The following is a 21,956-nucleotide window of genomic DNA, read 5'->3' as shown; positions in this document are numbered from 1 at the left end:
GCAACTAGTTCTTCAAACGGAAAATAATAGCTAAAATCTCAAGTAGATGCAATGATGGCATGAACATATAAAACTCAATTCTACAGCCCTAACCGGTTTGGCTCAGTGGATAGAGCGTCGGCCTGTGGACTGAAAGGTCCCAGGTTCGATTCCAGTCAAGGGCATGTACCTTGGTTGTGGGCACATCCCCAGTGGGGGGTGTGCAGGAGGCAACTGATTGATGTTTCTCTCTCATTGATGTTTCTGACTCTCTATCTCTCTCCCTTCCTCTCTGTAAAAAAATCAATAGAATATATTAAAAAACAAAACAAAACAAAAACAAAAAAAACTCAATTCTACAGAAAGCACCACCATTTAATTTTCTCTGTTTTTCTCAGAACATTTCCTCCTAACTAGCATCAGCACTAATTACAAGATTTAACTAAGACTAGTCAAAATATGATGGCAAAATTTTGTTTCAAACTTTTTAATTTTCCATCAAATCTATATAGTGACTGGCTACTAAATTTAACTGATATTGGTGTAACCAATTCTTGTTTTAAACTGATTTTTAGAGAAGAGGGAGGGGGAGAAGGAGAGAGAGAGAAAGAGAAACATCGATATGAGAGAGAAACATCTATCTGTTGCCTCCCCTACGTGCCCTGACCGGGAATCAAACCTGTAACCTTTTTGGTGAACAGGACAATGCTCCAACAAACTGAGCCACCTGGTCAGGACATAACCAATTCTTTTAATTATAATATTCCCTCAATGACAGAAAGTCAGCATCTACGTGGGGATATTTTACTTGTAAAGGGCTGAGTATATGGTTTCTACTGTCCTTTTGTTACAATAAGTGTATATATGTGAATGACTTCTGATTCACATATTTATACAATCCAATTATTAATCATGTAATAGGACCAAAAGATTAAGATGACAAGGGACAGAAAAATAAATTGAATAGGTAGAATATCTGTCATTTTGATTTGTAAGTGGCCATGGTTTATTTTGCATTTGAATAAAGTAGCCTTGAGTTGCAGGGTAAGTGTCCTACACTGCTGGAAACTGCGTTAGTGTGAAGCCGTTGCCTGTGGGGGGGACATCACACTTGAAGACTAGCCAGCGTGGTTGGAATCATGGCAGAGTCCAGAGAAAAGAGAGTACCATAGAACACTGGTAGTCCTGGGCAGACATGGTGGCTGGCAGATTTTTAGGTTTCTCAAGCATATAAATGAGCTGACCACAGAGAATAGGCATTGGGACCAAAAGGTGGACTCAGTGAAGGAATGAAAGGGCCAACTCAGGTCTGTCTGAATTGGACCTAGTGAGCAAGAGTCAAGTCTCCAGCAAAGAAGGAGACATTTACACTCTGGGAGCTCATTATCTGTGTTATATTAGCTTCACAACTTAAAGGATGAAAGTAGGTACATGAAACTCATTTTTTGCTACTGCCAGTCTGTGGATAGGGTTATTTGGTTTCTTTAGGTGTATTGAAAATTTGTAATTTCCAAAAATGGAGGGTGACAGCCACTAGGAAAAGCCAAGTGTTTTAAAAGAAGAACTGGAGCAAGGTTGAGAGAGACCTGTGAACTGCACGGTGTGGCTGTGAACACCACAGTACTGAATGGAGGGAAGAACATGGAAGTGTCACTGGTGTTCAGCTCAAACAGCTACATGTTAAAGTATGAATGTGAGCATAATTAATATGAGAAAATACACTACACACAAGTCAAAACAGCAGTGGTGCTTCCCTTTTACTCATGGACAAGAGACAAAAACAATTAAGAGTCACTCCCGTGATAAATAACAGGATAGTACTTACGTCTGGGGTTGTGAAGGGTCGTCACCAAGGGTAACATTCTCCCCCTGGATCTCTGTGAAACACTTCTCACAAAAATGATACCTGTCAGCAAGAAGGCCATACTTGGGTGAACTGGTCCATCATAACACACAGCCACCCAAGCAACGAAGCCACCAATCAGAGCAGGGCAGATCACCACGACGAAGGGGGGGCGTTGTTGGTTGATTGATGGGTCAGTGAGAACAATGAGAGGAACAGGGGCAGGTTGGGAAGGGCAGGATTAGAGAACAGGGAAGGGAACAAATAGCACAGACATAGAGGTAAGACGCAAACACCAAGACAACACAGAGCAGAAAGCCAAGGCAAAGCATTGATTAGCATTCGGTCTCATTGCACAATCACAGGCCATCATCACTAACAATGACTGGGCTTGGTTCAGCTCCAAGATGCAAATGTTTGCAAGGAGTTGTTAATACTAGAATTGTAAGGAGCTTAAAATTTAGAAGTTTGAATTTTGTATTAGAGAAAAATCAAATACAATTTCAGGGTTTGAGATGGAAAAAATTTACTTTGAACAAAACAGTCTGACAAAAGGCCTTGAAAAAGCAATTTAAACTGAAAATGCCTTTTTTGTTTTTTTCAAAATGGAAAATTTATGCTTGACAGCAATTCAGAGATTTTATTTCTGGTTTTTAAGCCAGATCTTTAAAGGTATAAAAATGTTCAGCACTCAAAACTGGTTTTAATTTTTTTCCTGTCTTTTTTCTCATGTTAATCACTTAATTGGGTTATAATACAAATGAAACCAAATCCATTTTCTAGACAAACATTTAACAGAAATGCAATAGGGGTCAAAGACTTTCCAGCCATTTATCAATAAGAATATACAGAGAAAAAACTGTGATATATTGTATAAATAATACAATATATATAAATCCACAAACAATGTTAAAGACTTTTAAAATTCAATTCTAAGCTTTGACTTAAACTTTTTGGTACTGGGACCAATCATTCATCAATCTGAGATACTCAGTGATTGCTCTGACTTGGTGACAATCCAAGTTAAGCAAATTTAGAGAGTTAAATCTTTAAAGCACAATCTGCATTTGAGAAATTATCCATAACCCCAATTTCTTGTAAGATAATACAGAGCTCAGCTCAAGCTATCAAATAAGAATAATTAAAATAAAAACTATTAAATGTTTGGAAAGGACATGAATGAGAAATCAACAAAAATGCAGGCTGATGCTGCATAAAACAAGATGGGCACACAATACCGTAATAAAACAACAACAAGCTGAATGAATGTGACTTATACAAGCAAAAAGGATGAGCATAGGGTAGCAACAGCAGCACAATAAAATGCGGTTTTAGTGCTCAAAACTATGTCTACAAGATGCCAAGAGGATTAGTGTTAAAGACACTATGACGAGACTTGGAGTGCCACACTGAACCAAGAGTACAGAAGGAGATGCAGCAGCTTGCAGTTTCACACGCGCGTGCGCGCACGCACACACACACAGCTACAAACAACTGAGAGTTAGACACCACCTGGCCAGTTTGTCTTCATTACTAAAATAGGTCCTCCACAAGTTCTAATTCTAACCTAAATTAAACACATTGACATTTTGTCTGCTATGTTTCACTGGCTAAATACATATAGTAAATTAAAGGCATAAAACTTGAGAGCATGCACACACCCCAAGATTACACAATTTTTCAGTATGTTGATGAGGAACACGACAGATTCCCTGTGGGTAACAACTGGATTAATCAAAGTTTCTTGCTGGGACTTGTTTATTTAGGACTAAGTCAATTAATGAATTCTGCCAAGATTAAAACTCTGACCAGAAACAGATTAACATTGCTGTTTTAAAATATATACAGGGGTGGGCAAAAGTAGGTCTACAGTTGTAAGTACACAAAACACAATGTTTATTATTGTATATGTATTTATTAATTATTGTATTATTTGTCTTATTATTATTTCGTATCCTCACCTATGATTTATTTTTTAGGTAACGATGGCTGGTCATTTAACCTACTTTTGCCCATACCTGTATATTATATATATATATTTTCTCCTGAATGAACTTCAACAATATTCTGGCTACTCACTATTTTGTTAATATTCCTATGGAGCCTTGAAATCATGTAGTGAAAGAATTTTTATGTGCAGGAGGACATGATCATCACTTGGCAGGAAAGAATGAAAGTACAGAAACTAGAAACCAACTCAGTGGCAACCATTACAATAGGCAAAAAAGATATCCCCTCCATGCAAAATACTTCCCTTTTGAAGATAAAACTACAAATTGAGTGTTCCAATTCATTTTACGATTAACACACAGCCCTTGTGGACTAGCGAGAAGGTAACTTTGAACACATTTTGAAATGAAATTGCCGCAATTTCATTTCAATAATTACATGTGAGCATAATGATTTTAAACCCTGGACAAATTCTTAGCTTTTGTTCAAGCAGGACATAAGTCCAGCAACATTCAGGAAACAAGAATCATAAACCCATTATTTTCCAATGAAGGAAACTGGCCTGAGACAAATCACTGATGGCTAAGTGGCTGCAGACACCTATGCTCTATGAGTAACTAACTCCCATCCCTGAAAAATTTTAAGGATCAGTAACTGGGAGAGACAGAATTAACTCACGCTAGTGCCTGTCCCAAAGCAATGCCAGGGATATCGGAGAATCAAACCTGTTGAGGTTTTAGAGGAGAGATGGAGGGGCCCAGGGACTCACTCTAATACCCTCTGAGAAATGCCCACAGCCCACAGAAGGGAGCATGGGCACCCATCTAGTCAAATCAGATGCAAACACCTGGCAATCAGCGGGTGAAAATATCTTATCTAGTCCAAACTTTATTCACCCTGGAAATATAAAACGATTCAGAAATTCACTTTTCATTGTAACAGCCTAGTTGACATTCTGCCTTGTGTGAAGGAAGCAGTTTGATGAACATGGAATTATAAAGGAGAAATACTTCACATAATCTGATGATGATGTACATCTGGGTACCTAACATTAGCACAATGTAACTGTACAGTTTATCTGTAAGGATAATTACATGTATGGAGTAAATTTTCAAATGCAGATTGTTTTAAGTACCATATCAATATATACAAATAACTGGGATATCTATAGATAATATCTATCTTATCTATAGATAATAATTGGAAAATCTATAGAACAGTTTCCCCAACATGAGCTTCTTTCAAATTTTTAAAGTATGGAAACAGGTGAAATGTAACCACACTCTAGTTTATATATTAGTTTCACTTGTTTAAATGGTCTCTAGGATTTTCTATTGTTTTAGTGCCCAAACAATTTTTAAGTGTCAAAACAATAATTCATAAAAACAGCACAATGCTCACAGTCAAAGTTGAGAGTAAAAATGTAAGCAGTTAAAATGTCCAACACAGAATGAGGCCACTGCTTTCTTAGAATTACATGTTAACCTCTTCAAGGTCATTATTCTAGAAAGAACATCTTATGAGATTAAGCTGAGAAGTCGTATTCCTACACTTATATAGAAATACAATTGGACATTTCAAAACTTTCAAAACAGTCCTGTTTGCACTCACTCCATCAATAACCTCCTTCAGTGGGTAAGCAGTGTACCCTGATGCTATCAAATTATGAACTTATTTGCTCTCAACTAAATATGGCCAAAATCTGTGCAAATTAGCAAAGATAGGGTTTCAAAGGACTCAGGCGCAATGAAACCAATAATGAAAAGGTCCCAAAACTTCAGAGATGGTAGCAAGCAATCTGTTGTCTTTTCTTCCTTCTATACCCAAACTGGCACCTAGCAGCAGGGGTGTTTTTCAGGATATAGTTAATTTTAACCTATTCTCTTAAAATTTCATGATTTTATTTTGCTTGGCATATAACAATTTCCAAAGTGAATTCCTAGTCATTATTTCATTAGAGACTGATAACTGAGACCGTCAGGGAAGGTGTTACTGTGCCCATATCACAAACAAGAAGGTTAAGCTTGATATATATACATTATGGGATGTGCTGAAGATTACTAAGCTAAGATTGTAAATGGATGGACCAGAACTTCCATAACACTTGTCAGTATGGGAGAGATTCCATTAAAAAAGGGCTATGTATCATTTCAAACTTTGTCTTAAAATACTTCTATTGATAGAAGGGCAAGCTAAGACAGAAATTAAATTCCAAAAAGTGAGCTAGGCAAGGCTTAGAAACCTTTATTGGAAACATTTTTAGGTCAAAAGTATTTTAAAGTAGAATTCTGATGAAAGTCATTAATAATATTGAATATGGTTATATATATATTTAAAATTAAAATAATTTAAAAACATAAATTGGAAGAAAAATAATCCCAAAATTCCAAATTATTCAAAGTCTGTGCATGTACCCCTAAACAAATAACAAAAACCACTCTACTTATCTTCTTCAAAATATTAGAACATAAGTGATTACTAAGCAAATAAGATCAAAATAATTAAGACATCACAAGTCCTAATGTTGACATTTAATATTTGAAACTAAAGATGAAGATTAGGCATGACGCTTCTTTGTGGTCACATAAAGAATCTAGTTGCCAAGTCATAAAATGGAGGTAATGTAACTAAATCTGACCAAGATTTACAACCTGTGCTTCAAGACATAATGCCCTCATGCAATAGCAACATGAGGCCACTTAAAACAATGAATGCAAATAGCTTAATTTTCAAAACCTGAAATGGCCATCTTATAACAGGAAAGTTTTTCTTGAACTCAATAAAAACACTAAATCTCATTCTGTATTGTGCAACTAATTAAAAACAAAAAGTCTATGGTTTTATTTTTCCAATCAATTAGCACTAATGCAAGTCTTTCCATCAGACTGTCCAGGCCAAATTATCTAGACAAATATTTACATAGGAATAGTAAAAACAATGTTTCAACTTTATTAGTATCTTGAAAAAGGCAGGTCAATCTTTGAGTTATTCTCAACTCCAGGCTCTTTCTTATATGGTTACTTTGTAGAATCTAGACCAGTGATGGCGAACCTATGACATGCGTGTCAGAGGTGACACGCGAATTCATTTTTTTGGTTGATTTTTCTTTGTTAAATGGCATTTAAATATGTAAAATAAATATCAGAAATATAAATCTTTGTTTTACTATGGTTGCAAATATCAAAAAATTTCTATATGTGACACGGCACCAGAGTTAAGTTCGGGATTTTCAAAATGCTGACACGCCGAGCTCAAAAGGTTTGCCATCACTGATCTAGACCATGACTCAAGAAAGAATGTACCTGATCCAGGTAGTGCAGCAAGCAACTGTGAGATCAAGTTTTTATACTATAAAAGCATTCCTTAAAATTAAGAGACTGTGAATCTATCTGAGTGACCAAGAAATACTGAAATTGTGGCCCCTTTCATTGGAACTTCAGGAAAGATAATGTATCTGGGCTATAAGCAGACAAACATGCCTTGCCCTAAGACCTTTGTTCTGTAGATCAGGAAGCTGCTCAATGCTTACCTATTCTGATAGCTGTAGTAGGCTGCATCTCGAGGAATTGTACACAGTTGCTTCCCATAGCAGCACAAAGTCTGTGGGGAAAACTCATACTGCAAAAACAAAGGAGAAAATACTAAAAATATAACCTATTTATTGTCATGCAAATTTCTAGTAAACTATGGAGGGTCAGATTCAACTAGTAAATTACTTCTGTTAGTACACTGGATAGTTTCCTAACAATTTTCACAGCTATTTAAAGATATTTTTTGATACAATGCAAAATAATTAGTGTTTAAGAGACATATATTATAGCCCTAGCTGGTTTGGCTCAGTGGATACAGCAACAGCCTGCAGATTGAAAGGTCCCAGGTTTGATTCTATTCAAGGGCACATGCCTGGGTTGCTGGCTTGATCCCCAGTAGGGGGCGTGCAGTAGGCAGCCAATCAATGATTCTCTCTCATCATTGATGTTTCTCTCTCTCCCCTCGCCCCTCCCTTCCTCTCTGAAATCAATATATATATATACATATATATATATATAAATAAATCGCCCTAACCGGTTTGGCTCAGTGGATAGAGCGTTGGCCTGTGGACTCAAGGGTCCCAGGTTCGATTCCGGTCAAGGGCATGTACCTTGGTTGCAGGCACATACCCAGTAGGGAGTGTGTAGGAGGCAGCTGATCGATGTTTCTCTCCCATCAATGTTTCTATCTCTCTCCCTTCCTCTCTGTAAAAAAATTAATAAAATATATTTTTAAAAAAATCAATCAATGAGTGCATTGGAAAAACAAATCAATGCCTCTCCCTTTGTCTCTCTAAAATTAATAAATAATAAAAAAGAAGACATATGTTATTGATAGTGAATGCACACAGGGGCAGCCAGAAATGCTTAACCCAAGGCCTTCCCCCAAAAGCACCTCTAGCTTTGATCATCCATTATATTGCTCTGAGTAATCAATTGTTTTATTCCATGTGGGTAACTTCCCAGCACACATGTGTGGCCAAAATGTTGAGTCTACCGTATCATTATACTGTTGGACTAACTGGGAAAGTTCATTGGCCAGAAACAGTTTAAACTGTACCTTGCGTCCACAACAATATCCAAGGGACTGCATAACAGGGTCAATTTCTTGTTCAAAGACCTCTGCCAGTTTACTGCAAAACTTATAGACCCGAGACGTCTTGCGATTGTAGAGCCAGGCATTGTTGAACATCAGCCAGACATCATCCACGTACTGCCAGGGTTCTTGGTACTGCCCTGTGTCTAACTTTCGCTTGATGGTGGAAAGGTCCATGGGGTTCTTCACAATGTCAAAGTAATCCTTAAAGACAAAATGGTCTTAATCTAGTAGATAACCCAAATTCCAAATGCCAGCCTTATCTTAAAATAAAATAGGAAGTACCAGAACAACTTCTGTTTCCAACATGAAGAAATGAGAACTGAAAATAAAATAACCTCTGATCTTCCTGATTTTACTATCTAAAATTAACATTTTCAAATGTGATCAAATTCCTTCAAAGGCAAAGTTAAAAAAAAAATTTTAAAAGAACTGTTTACTAAAAGATGCTGTTTAGCCCTGGCTGGTGGCTCAGTTGACTGGAGCATCATCCCATACACTAAAAGGTTAAGGGCTCGATCCCCGGGAGGCAACTGATTAATGTTTCTCTCTCCTCAAGAATCAATAAAAACATGTCCTCAGGCCCTAACCAGTCTGGCTCAGTGGATAGAGTGTCGGCCTGTGGACTGAAGGGTCTCAGGTTCGATTCCGGTCAAGGGCATGTACCTTGGTTGTGGGCACATCCCCAGTAGGAGGTGTGCAGGAGGCAGCTGATTGATGTCTCTCTCATCGATGTTTCAAACTCTCTATCCCTCTCCCTTCCTCTGTAAAAAAATCAATAAAATCTATATTTAAAACAAACAAACAAAAAAAATGTCCCTAGGTGAGGATCAAAAAAAAAAAAAGTTCTGTTTAAAATTTTAAAAATAAGAATTACAATGGCAAGCAAATTTATCAGACAATATGTTTTCTACAGATTCACTCTTGGTCCTACCAAGCAAAATGAAATTCCAAGATAAACATGAAAACTGAAAACAAAAATAGTAACACTGCTTAAAAGAATCTGTTGGGCCCTAGCTGGTTTGGCTCGGTGGATAGAGCATCAGCCTGCGGACTGAAGGGTCCCAGGTTCGATTCCGATCAAGGGCATGTACCTTGGTTTCGGGAACATCCCCAGTAGGGGATGTGCAGGAGGCAGCTGATCGATGTCTCTCTCATTGATGTTTCAAACTCTCTATCTCTCTCCCTTCCTCTCTGTAAAAAATCAAGTGTGTGTGTGTGTGTGTGTATATATATATATAAAGAATCAGCTGATCGATGTCTCTCTCATTGATGTTTCAAACTCTCTATCTCTCTCCCTTCCTCTCTGTAAAAAATCAAGTGTGTGTGTGTGTGTGTGTGTGTGTATGTGTATATGTATATAAAGAATCTGTTGGGTCACCATGGCCTCTGCCATGGGATATCAAAGTGAGAGGCCCATGTGTTTTATAATTGACCCGAGGTCGGGTGCACAAAATTCATGCACTTGGGGGGTGGTTCCCTAAGCCTAGCCTGCACCCTCTCACAGTCCAGAAGCCCTAGGGGATGTCTGATTGACAGCTTAGGCCCAGGGAGCAGACATCCTTAGCACTGCTGCAGAGGCAGGAGAGGCTCCTGCCACCGCCACTGTGCTTGCCAGCCATGAGCCCAGCTCAGGGCTTCTGGCTGAGCAGTGCTCCTCCTGTGGGAGTGCACTGACCACCAGGGGGCAGCTCCTGCATTAAGCGTCTGTCCCCTGGTGGTCAGTGCACATCATAGCGACCAGTTGTTCCACTGTTCGGTTGATTTGCACATTAGCCTTTTATTATATAGGATGTTCACCAATTCTTTAAGTTCATTTTTTAGACAGTCTTACATAAAACCCCAAATATAAAGTGAGTCGCCAGAGGCTGTGAACCAGAGCAAGTGGGTGGTGCTCCCAGTGCACAGTCCCCTCTCACACACCCTAACCTTTCCATGGACCCTGTGGTTTCACAAAACAGGTGGGAAACACATTTTAGTAAGAAGGTGCATTACTGTTTTGGCAGCAAACTTTTTTTTAATATTTTGAGAAAAATCTACAAAACAAGGTTATTTTACCCAATTTTAAGAAATAAAACATGGATAATCATGAGTTACACTGGTAAAATTATAATATATTTTTACAATATGAACTTACAGGAATTCCAAGGAGCTGGGGATCTACAGGCTGGCGAAAAGGTAAGGACTCTGGATCCTGTCGATATAGCGCTTCTAGGGTTGGCATAAGAGCCTGGCGCAATTCCTCCGGCTTAAAGACTGTAGTTGGAAAGCATAAGAAAAATAACACTATTTACAAGGCACCCAAACCCCTCCTTTATGACACTTCAAATGAAAGCCTGGCCGTTTCTGAGAAGGTCTGAGTCATCTCCCTCCCAGTTGAAGCTTACTAGGGTTCTCATTCAGCAGAGTCCACAGACATTCTAAATTCTAAAGCTACAAATCCAGGGTTTCTGAAATAATAATAATATTGGGGTTTCCAAAAACTGCATACATGTCATGAGGCATAATACCATACTAAGTTTGCTCTTCAGTGAGAAATTTCAACATTAAAACTGTTGGAACAGAAAATGAAGCTCACTCCCAATTCTGCTTCATTGATCAAATGGTGGAAGGGACCTTTTTGCCTAAAAGTAAACTCAGACCACCTGAGACAAATGGTTTTGTATTACAACCTCACAAATGTACACAGTAACAGAGCTATAAAAATAAGTATTTTCCCCCCAAATTCTATACTTCCCTCCCACATTTACCAATGCCCATTTCTCCAACCTCTCAGCTATTGCATTTCCTACTATATTTTCTGTTGTCCCAATCCAAGGACCAACAGTGGCTGCCAGATACATTCAAGATGATACATTCACATGAAACCCAAATGAGTTCTAATGACATGGAGAAATGTGCACAATAGCCTCTGAAGGCAAGCAGCAGGTCAGGCAGCAGTGAGTGTGTTACAACCCCACCTTGCTCACACACATCCGATGCATAGAAAACTGACCAATAAGAGGCAAATATGTCAGAGGAGTTCTGATGACTTGGGTTATAAGTGATAATGTATTTTCTCTTTGTTTTGTTTTTTTAATATTTTAAAAAGACTTTCTAGAACTGACATGTGGTAAACTATAATTTAAAAATCAGATTAACATACCATAAACATTTAAAGTCCTAGCTGGGAAGTGGCATACATCGAGTATGCTGAGAGATGAAAATCATGGCTCTGAGAAGTTTCCCGAAGTTTATTGTCATCAGAGAAAGGGACTGCCCATGTGTCCTGACTGACCTCCTGTGGAAAAGGAACACCTGGCTGCTTTAGACCTGGGACAGCTGCTGGAGATCAGCGAGCATATGGATTATCCCAGCTCAGCGCTCTCCAGCGAACATTCCTATGGAAACATGGCATCCTGCTCTCAGCGAACTCCTTTCTTCTATTCCGTTTTCTTTTAATAACTTTCTAAGAAAGTAGTTCTTAAGTTAATCAAGAGGTTTTTCCCATTCTTCTAAACTAGAGGTCAGCAAACTAGACTAGAGGTCAGCAAACTCTGACCCATTGACCAAATCTGAAGGCCTGTGAGCTAAGAATAATTTTTGTTTTTAATGGTTGGGGAAGAAAAAGAAAAATATTTCCTGATACGTAAAAATTTACAACATCAAATTGTAGTCTCCAAAATAAAAATTTATTAGAACACAAGTGTGCTGATTTGCTGAGATGTTGTCTCATCAAACAGCATTTGTATCCTACAACCTAGCTGCGTAGTTGCAACAGAGACCTTATGACACACAAAACCTAAAATATTTATTGCCTGGCTCTTCACAGGAAAAGTTTGCTGACCCTGCTCCAGACCTCATCTCCCTAAAGGTAACAAAATGACATGGCTTACGTACAGCTGATTTTGGTATACAGCTGCCTTCACCACACATTTGTTTAACACTTAAGCAGAGGAAAAGTATTTTCAAATTAGTGTCTTTATTTGAAATAAGTTCTCTGCTACTAGAGTATGGTGTGCTTTTTCCATACAATCAGCAGGGTGTACCACATCAGTAATCCTCGAAGCATGGACCATGGGTACCATGAAGAGCACTGTGCTAATATGGGAGCTGCCAGCCATATGTGGCTACTTAAAGCTAAATGAATTAATATTAAATAAAATTTAAAATTTAATTCTTTAGTCACACTTGTCACTTCTTAAGTACTCAGGAGCCGCATTTGGCTGGTGAACATCGTAATGGAGAGCAGAGAAAGTTCCAGCGCTGTTTTAGGCCTTTCTAGGGGTCTGTGAAATCAAATTTATTTATGTAATATAAAACAACTTTCATAGTAACACTAAGTTGTTATTTGCCTTTTATGTCGTGTTAACCTTCACACAGATGGGGCACTAACAGGAGGGAGTAAAATTTCTAGCATGGCAGCAATCTCACCAAACCTGACTTAGTAGTCACTATGATCTTTGCTGCCACTGTGCACGCACGGGAAAATGCCAGCTGCACTTAAGAATATTCTTGCTGAAGCAGTTAAAATTATTACTTTCGTTAAACCTCAACCCTTGGCTACACGTCTTTTACCCTATATGAAAAAAAACAAACGGGAAGTTGGTATAAGGCACTTCTACTGCATGCAGTGCTTGTCTTGAGAGAAAGCACTTGTACGAGTGTTGAGAGCTGAAGTCACTGCTTCTTTTTTTAATGAAACACATAAAACTGGAATGATTGATAGACAAGCTACAGTTATTCAGAAGTGGGTATGTGGCAGACATTTTCTCAAAAATGAACAAAGTGGGAGTTATTTCAAGGACAACTGATTGTATTTTTTGCCAAAGATAAAATCTGGACTCTCATAAAAAATTAGAATTTTGAAAAATTTGTATCTACCACATGAGCTTGATATCTGCTTGAAATTTACAAAACTTTTTTGAAGAGATTCATAGTGATGTTAATGAATGTGATTTAAAAAATTATTGTACAGTGAAGTATGCTGACATTAGGAAGATATGCATAATTCAGTGAACCAAATTTCTAGATGACCAAAGGATCATGTTATATAGAAAATCATGAAAGGGCAAAGGATCAATTCAAAGCACAAAACAGACAAATGGACTCTAATGTCAAGAGTTTGAAAAATTCAGTGCTAAGGATTCATATTTCACACTACAACTAATCTTTAAGAAACTTTGACTTGTTGAGTGTTGTAGTAGTATCAAAAAAGAAAATCACAATTCTTTAAAAAGGCTGTTATTCTTCCCTTTATCAACTATCTATCTGGAATGGGACCTCATGTACTTCAACCAAACAATGTAATACAACAAAGTACAAGCAGGGGCAGACATGAGAATGCAGCTGTGTTCACTTTTGTCTTTGAGCCCCCCCAAAATTGTAAAAAACAATGGCATTATACTAATTATTAATTGTTTTTCATAAAATGTATTATTTATGGGTGTTATGTTAATAGATTTATTTTTAAATGAACTAAATATTTTCAAAATTCCAAACTGAGCCAACAATGTTAATTTCTAATAGAGTAGATAGCAATAGATAATCCATACAGACAAAAACTCATTGGGGTCCTCAATTTTTAGAGTACAGAGATGTCTAAGACCAAAAATTTGAGAACTGCTGTGCTCCATAATCTCCAGGGTCCCTTCTAGCAGCAAAACTGTTCATCAATAGACGCTAACATTTCTCTGCCATCTTTCCCAAATGTAGCACCTGCAGGCCTGAACTTCTGAGCCCTGTCCTCACATTTCCAAGGGTCACCTGACAATTTTCTGACACCCTGCTACCTTCTTTACTTTTTAGACACCTCTCAAAGTGATTTTTAAAAATCACATAAAAAAATAAAATAAAAATCACATCCATTGTGAGGCTGGCTCACCCGACACAGCTCAGAACCCAAAGTATCTTCACTAATTTGCCCCCACCCACTCCTACTGCACTAGGTCACTGGGTCCCACTCCACCCACTTGTTACTTTGGGCACTTATCTGTAGCAGCAAAAACCTACAGGTTCCTACATGTGTGCTGCCATGGTGATATTTTCCCCAATACCATGGCTTTCGGCCATTTTCCTGCTTGAATCCGTCAGTGGTTGTTCATGCCTTGCTGAATAAAGCCCAAGATCCTTGGCCTGCTCAAGGACTCAGATGCAATTTGAACTCCAGTCCCACAGCCAGGACATCTCAGAAGACAGCTGTGCGCCCCTGAACTGCCCTCTAGAGCCAAGGCTTGTTTCTTATTATGCCATGAACCTGTGGATTCTTAGGGAGGAGTCCAGCTTGGTGTCATTACTTCAACTTGGAGAATAGCAGGCAAAACAGATAAAAGGGGAGATGAAATTCTATTTCTGCTTTAGCTTTTAATCCATAATGTAGAATCACAACACAATGGCAAAGCAGCACAGTTCAATAAGTTCAAGAAAACACAACTTACTTTTTTTCCGTGGCTGCGAAGGAGATGCTGACTGGGAAGCGGCACCATTAGCCGTGCTCTCTTCTTCCTCTTTAGCTTCTACTTTTACTTCTGGCTTCTTTTCATCCACTTCCATTGGTTCTGATTTCTGCTCTGTTGTGTCTGATTCTTCTTTAACTTGAGAAGATCCTTGTAGATCTTCCTCCATCATCTTGAAAAAACAAAATTATAAATAATGATACATAGATAACAAAAACCTTTATTCTAACTCAGAGTTACTGGAAAGCTCTTAAAAATCTATGGGTTTGTTAAAACCTTCTCCTAGTCACAGATGCATTATTATTCCTTTCTCTTGCACAAGAAGGAATAGAGCATTTGGTGTCAGTTGAGTTGCTGTAAGATAGTACCAGTACAATTATGTACTAATTTTAAAATTTTATATGCTGCAGTACTTAAAATATTGCATATATACATATCTACCATCAACTGCTCAGTAGTTTTACATATAGATTTTTCTAGTTTGGAACGAAAATTTTTTGGAAAATTTCTTGGCTCTTGAGTTCAAAAGCCCAGCCAGCGTGACTCAGTGGTTGAGCATCAACCTGTGAACCAGGAGGTCACAGTTTGGTTTCTGGTTAGGCCACATGCCTGGGGTGCAGGCTTGATCCCCAGTGGGGACGTGCAGGAGGCAGGTGATCAGTGATTCTGTCTCATCACTGATGTTTCTCTCTCTCCCCCTCTCCCTTCCTCTCTAAAATCAATAAAAATATATTAAAAAAGTAAAACAAAACACCAAATTGCTTAGAAGGCCAGGCAAGTAAAGTAAATGAATGCAACAAGGAGATGAGGTTGAGATAGCAGGAAGTTGTGGAGATCTGGCAAACTGGAGCGCCCATGTCCCCTCTAAAGGCCATGCTGGTGCTCCCATCCAGACTGCTGCCAGAGAGGACTTCAAGAACAATGCTGACAGAGCTTATCATTTTCAAGAAAATCCAAAAATCTACTTTAATTTATAATTTCACACTTTTAAAAATATTGTGTGAGCCAAACAAAACACTTAATATAGATTGGATTCAGCTCACAGTCTGCTAGTTTTCAACTTCTGCCACAGTTTAATTAGTAAACAAATAAACCCCTTGTGAATGTAACTCTGTGGACTATAAATGAATAAAGAATGGCAATGAAAAAGTTGCTGAATGATTCAAACATTTAAAATACAAACCTTTTTACCACTAAGTTTATTAGTTGTGGGCTTGTCACATACTGTCTTTATAATGTTGAGATATTCCTTCTAAATTTACTTTATTGAAGAGTTTATATCATAAAAGGATGTTAAATTTTGTCAAATGCCTTTTCTGAATCTACTGAGATGATCATATGGTTTTTATCCTTTATTTTGTCAATGTGATGTATCACATTAACAAATGTTGAAGCATCCTTCCATCCCTGGGATAAATCCCACTTGATCATGGTGTATAGTCCTTTTAATGTATTGTTGAATCAGGCTTGCTAAAATTTTGTTGAGAATTTTTGCATCTATGTTCAAGGATATTGGCCTGTAATTTCCTTTTTTTGTAATGTCTTTTTATCTGCTTTTGGTATCAGGGTAATGCTGGCTTCATAAAATGAGTTTGGGAGTGTTCCTTCCTCTTCAATTAAAAAAAAAAAGTTTAAGAAGGATAGGTTTAATTCTTCTTTGAATGTTTGGTAGATGCCATCTGGTCCTGGATTTTTATCTAAGATCAGGAACAAGACAAGGATGCCCATTACTATGTCTTCTATTCAAAATTATGTGGGAAGTCCTAGCTACAGCAATCAGACAAGACAAAGAAATAAAAGGCATCCAAATTGTAAAATAAGTAAAACTCAACTATCCTATATAATAAAAGACTAATATACAAATAGACCAAATGGTGGAACTGAACAAGCTATGATGTGCACTGACCACCGGGGAGGGGCGGGGGGGCATGTGGAACATGGTGGGCATTGGCCGTGGTGGGATGGTGGAGCAGGTGAGTGGGGGTGCCAGACCAAGGTGGGGCGCCGGTTGCTGTCATTGGGGCAAGCCTCTGGTGGTTACTGAAAATTCTTTGCTCCCGCGCACTGTGGTCCGGCCTGGTGCGCTGGACTCACTGCTTGCACCTGCTGCCGGCACCCAGCACCAGCCTTGATTACTCGGCGGCGTCAGCGGGTATGAGCGGCTGCTGCCAGGCAAATCTCTCCTCAGGGCTTCTCCACCTCCCCCTGCTCCTGAGGGGCAATCGGGGCCAGCAGCCACTTCTCGCACCCATGGCTGGCATCAGCCCCATTCGCACCCATAGCTGGTGCTAGAGCCGCCGCTCACACCCACTGACGGCGCTAGTCCCAATTGCTCTGTACTGTCAGCGGGTGCGAGCGATGGCTGCTGGCCCTGATAGCCCCTGAGGGCTTCTCCACCTCCCCCTGCTCTTGAGGGGCGATTGGGGCAGCAGCCGCCACTCCCACCAGCTGATGGCGCTGGCCCTCACACCCGCTGCTGATGCCGGCCCCAATTGCTCTGTGCCGTCAGAGGGTGCGAGTCAGTACGTGGGAGAGGTGGTAGTGGGAGTGGGGCTGCCGGCAGGCAGGGGACCAGGGGCTGCTGAGGGAGGGGCTGGGCGGGGGCACGGAGGATGGACTGAGACCCACCCCTGTGCCCACCGAAGCCTCGCGGCCCACAGTTCCTTTCAAGGTGCACAAATTCGTGCACTGGGCCCCAGTTAGAACTAATAAATGACTTCAGTAAAGTTGTAGGACACAGAATCAATATGCAGAAATCTGTTCAGAATTCTATATACTAAAATAATGATCAGAAGAAGATATTAAGAAAACTATCCCATTTACAACAGCATCAAAAATTATAAAACACCACCCTGGCCAGATAGCTTTGTTGGTTAGAGCAGTGGTCAGCAAACTTATTAGTCAACAGAGCCAAATATCAACAGTACAATGATTGAAATTTCTTTTGAGAGCCAAATTTTTTAAACTTAAACTATATAGGTAGGTACATTGTTATTAACTTAATTAGGGTACTCCTAAGGCTTAGGAAGAGCCACACTCAAGGGGCCAAAGAGCCACATGTGGCTTGCGAGCTGCAGTTTGCCGACCATGGGGTTAGAGCATTGTCCAATTACACCAAGGTTGAGGATTCAATCCCTGGTCAGGGCACATACAAGAAGCAAGCAATGAATGCATAGATAGGCAGAACAAAAAAATCAATGTCTCTGTTTCTGTCTCCTTCTCACTCTCTAAAAATCAATAAATTAAAAGTATTAAATATCTAGGAATAATTTTTAAAAAATATTTATTGTTGAGAGAAACCAAGATGGCGGCATAAACAAACACCAGAGTTTGCTGCCTCGAACAACCACTTCAAAAATATAACTAAAAGACGGAATGGACATCATCCAGAACCACAGGAAGGCTGGCTGAGTGGAAATTCTACAACTAGAAGGAAAGAGAAAAGCACACTGAGACTCAGAGGAAGCGCAGTGTGGAAGTAAAACACTAAGGTACAGAGGCGCACACGGAGCGGGCTGGCGGCTGAGGGCGTGGTTGTCGTTTTCAATCAGGAGGGAGTCTCAGGCTCTGAGCTCCAGTTCCGGGCGAGTCTCTGGGGACCCAGACTCATGCGGGAGAAGCGGGACTGTCTGGCATCGGTCGGAACTCCAGGGCAGCTTTCTCTCGGAGGGGCTCGCAGCAATTGCTGAGACACTGAGAAGCGGGGCCTCTGAGAGCAGCCATAACTGCTAGCCCCGCCCTGTTGATCCCGTGGGACCCGCCCCGCCCAAGCCCTGCAGGGAGGCTTTTGCTGGATAGCCTAAGGCAGAGGCTAGATTAGCACCTCCCTAGAGATCCAGGAGTCAATGTACCCAGAGGTCAGAGTGGGACCATCCAGTTTGCAGCTCCGTGGAACCATAAAGGACACACTCAGGGGGCAGACTCAGTGAGCACCAAAGCCCCATTGAAGCAAGTCTTGCCCCGGTGGGGTGTCTCCAGCACAGAAGTTCTCCCACTACAGACACAGCTGATTCTCACAGCTAATTGGCCTGGAGGTCAATTCCTCCCAGTGATACCTACAACAATCAAGGCTTAACTACAACAAGACTGTGCACAAAGACCACAAGGGGGTGCACCAAGAGTGTCCTCCTCAGGTAATTGGGGAGGCTGAACCACTGGGCCCTAGAGGACACTTAGCACAGAAAACCACTTTATCAACACAGGGAAGCATAAAAAAATGCGGAGACAAAGAAAAAGGACACAAATGACAGAAATGGAGGAAAGCAAACTACTGGACATAGGGTTCAAAACCACACTTTTAAGGTTTTTCAAGAATTTTCTAGAAACTGCCGATAAACTTAATGAGACCTACAAGAAATCTAATGAGACCCTCGAGGTTGTGATAAAGGACCAACTAGAAATTAAGCATACACTGACTGAAATAAAGAATATTATACAGACTCCCAACAGCAGACTAGAGGATCACAAGAATCAACTCAACGATTTGAAATACGAAGAAGCAAAAAACACCCAACCAGAAAAGCAAAATGAAAAAAGAATCCAAAAATACGAAGATAGTGTAAGGAGCCTCTGGGACAACTTCAAGCAAACCAACATCCGAATTATAGGGGTGCCAGAAGAAGAGAGAGAGCAAGATATTGAAAACCTATTTGAAGAAATCATGACAGAAAACTTCCCCCACCTGGTGAAAGAAATAGACTTACAAGTCCAGGAAGCACAGAGAACCCCAAACAAAAGGAATCCAAAGAGGACCATACCAAGACACATCATAATTAAAATGCCAAGAGCAAAAGACAAAGAGAGACTCTTAAAAGCAGCAAGAGAAAGAAAGTCAGTTACCTACAAGGGAGTACCCATACGACTGTCAGCTGATTTCTCAACAGAAACTTAGCAGGCCAGAAGGGAGTGGCAAGAAATATTCAAAGTGATGAATAGCAAGAACCTACAACCAAGATTACTTTATCCAGCAAAGCTATCATTCAGAATTGAAGGTCAGATAAAGAGCTTCACAGATAAGAAAAAGCTAAAGGAGTTCATCACCACCAAACCAGTATTATATGAAAGGCTGAAAGGTATCCTTTAAGAAGAGGAAGAAGAAGAAAAAGGTAAAGATACAAATTATGAACAACAAACATGCATCTATCAACAAATGAATCTAAAAATCAAGTGAATAAATAATCTGATGAACAGAATGAACTGGTGATTATAATAGAATCAGGGGCATAGAAAGGGAGTGGACTGACTATTCTCGGGGGGGGGAGGGAAGGGGTAAGGGGGATGCGGGAAGAGACTGGACAAAAATCGTGCACCTATGGATGAGGACAGTGGGTGGGGAGTGAAGGAGGGGGGTGGGGTGGGAACTGGGTGGAGGGGAGTCATGGGGGGGAAAAAGAGGAACAAATGTAATAATCTAAACAATAAAGATTTAACTAATAAAAAAATATTTATTGTTGAAAGTATTACATATGTCTCCCTTTGACCCCCAATATCTAGGATTAAATTTACCCCAAGAGGTGAAAGACCTGTACTCTGAAAACTGTAAGACACCAAAGAAAGTAACTGAACAATACAAATAAATGGAAGGATATACCTTGCTCATAGACTGAAAGAATTAATATTGTTAAAATGTCCTTGCTACCTAAAGTACTATACAGATCCTATGCAATCCCTATCAAAATACCAATGGCATTCTTCTCAGCATTAGAACTAATCCTAAAATTTATATGGAACTACAAAGGACTCTTAATAGCCAAAGAAATCTTGAGAAAGAACAAAGTAGGAGGTATTACGCTCCCCAATATCAAACTATACTACAAAGCTACAATAATCAAAACAGTATGATACTGGCATAAAAAAAAAGATACAGATTCATGGAATAGAATAGAGAATACAGAAAAAAATGCCTTGCTTATAAGGTCAATTAATCTATGACAAAGGAGGCAAGGATATACAATTGGGTAAAGATAGTTTCTTCAATAAGTGGTGCTGACAAAACTATACAGATAAATGGAAAATATGAAATTGGACCACTTTCTTATATCATATATAAAAATAAACTCAAAATGGATTAAAGACTTAAATGTTATACCTGAAACCATAAAAGTCCTAGAAGTAAACATAGGCAGTATACTCTTCACCATAGATCTTAGCAATATCTTTTTGGATATATCTTCTCGAGCAAAGGGATACAAAAGAAAAAATGAGAAAAAACAAGTAATCCAATTTAAAAATGGGAAGAGAACCTGAGTGGCCATTTCTCTAAAGAGGACATACAGACGGCCAATAGACATGAAAAGATGCTCAACATCACTAATTGCCAGGAAAATGCACACTAAAACCACAATGAGATATCACTTCACACCTGTCAGATGGCTACCATCAATAAATCAACAAATAACAAGTATTGGTGAGGATGTGGAGAAAAGGGAACCATTGTACACTGTTGGTAGGATTATAAATTAGTGTAGTCACTATGAGAAACAGTGAGGAGCTTCCTCAAAAAAAAAAAAAAAATTAAAAATAGAGCTACCATACGATCCAGCAATTCCACTTCTGGGTATTTATTTGAAAAAATTATAAACACTAATTCAAAAAAGTATATGCCCCTGTATGTTCCCTGCAGAATTATTTACAAGAACTAAGATATGGAAGTAAACCAGATGTCCATCAACAGAGAAATAGATAAAGATGTGATATATATAGTATGTGTTATACACACACACACACACACACACACACACACACACACACTAAAAAAGAATGATATCTTGCCATTTCTGACAACATGGACAGACCTATAGGTTATTATGCTAAGTGAAATAAGCCAGACAAGGATAAATATAGTATCTCACTTATACATGAATCTAAAAAACAAAATAAATAAAAAATAAAACAAAACACAAACAGACCCATCGATATAGAGAATAAGCCGACGGTTGCCAAAAGGGAGGGAGTAGGAGGATGAAGAGGGGAAGAATACACAGTATATTTATTTATTTAAAATATTTTTATTGATTTTAGAGAGGAAGGGAGAGGGAGAGAGAAAACATCAATGATGAGAGAGAATCATTGATCGGCTGCCTCCTGCATGCCCCCAACTGGGGATCGAGCCCGCAACCCAGGCA

At 39.3% G+C, this 21,956-nt stretch overlaps 1 protein-coding gene across 8 annotated transcripts in view; it reads right to left on the bottom strand.

Moving 5' to 3' along the window:
- Nucleotides 1–21,956, bottom strand: part of CREBBP (CREB binding protein) — a 152,566-nt gene that overhangs the window by 19,246 nt on the left and 111,364 nt on the right. For 5 of the 8 annotated variants that reach the window (XM_023755257.1, XM_023755258.1, XM_023755259.1 and 2 more), the window contains 5 exons: nucleotides 14,815–15,004; nucleotides 10,536–10,654; nucleotides 8,363–8,602; nucleotides 7,302–7,390; nucleotides 1,805–1,924 (listed from right to left, as the gene is read on the bottom strand). In XM_023755257.1, coding sequence (XP_023611025.1) covers nucleotides 1,805–1,924; nucleotides 7,302–7,390; nucleotides 8,363–8,602; nucleotides 10,536–10,654; nucleotides 14,815–15,004 — 758 coding nt within the window. The remainder of the gene's footprint in view (nucleotides 1–1,804; nucleotides 1,925–7,301; nucleotides 7,391–8,362; nucleotides 8,603–10,535; nucleotides 10,655–14,814; nucleotides 15,005–21,956) is intronic. The other 3 variants (XM_014457298.2, XM_014457304.2, XM_014457303.2) reach the window with 2 other exon arrangements.

The sequence above is a fragment of the Myotis lucifugus genome, unplaced genomic scaffold (assembly GCF_000147115.1).
Source record: "Myotis lucifugus unplaced genomic scaffold, Myoluc2.0 scaffold_72, whole genome shotgun sequence".
Classification (NCBI taxonomy): domain Eukaryota; kingdom Metazoa; phylum Chordata; class Mammalia; order Chiroptera; family Vespertilionidae; genus Myotis; species Myotis lucifugus.
This window is presented reverse-complemented; position numbering and strand designations above follow the sequence as displayed.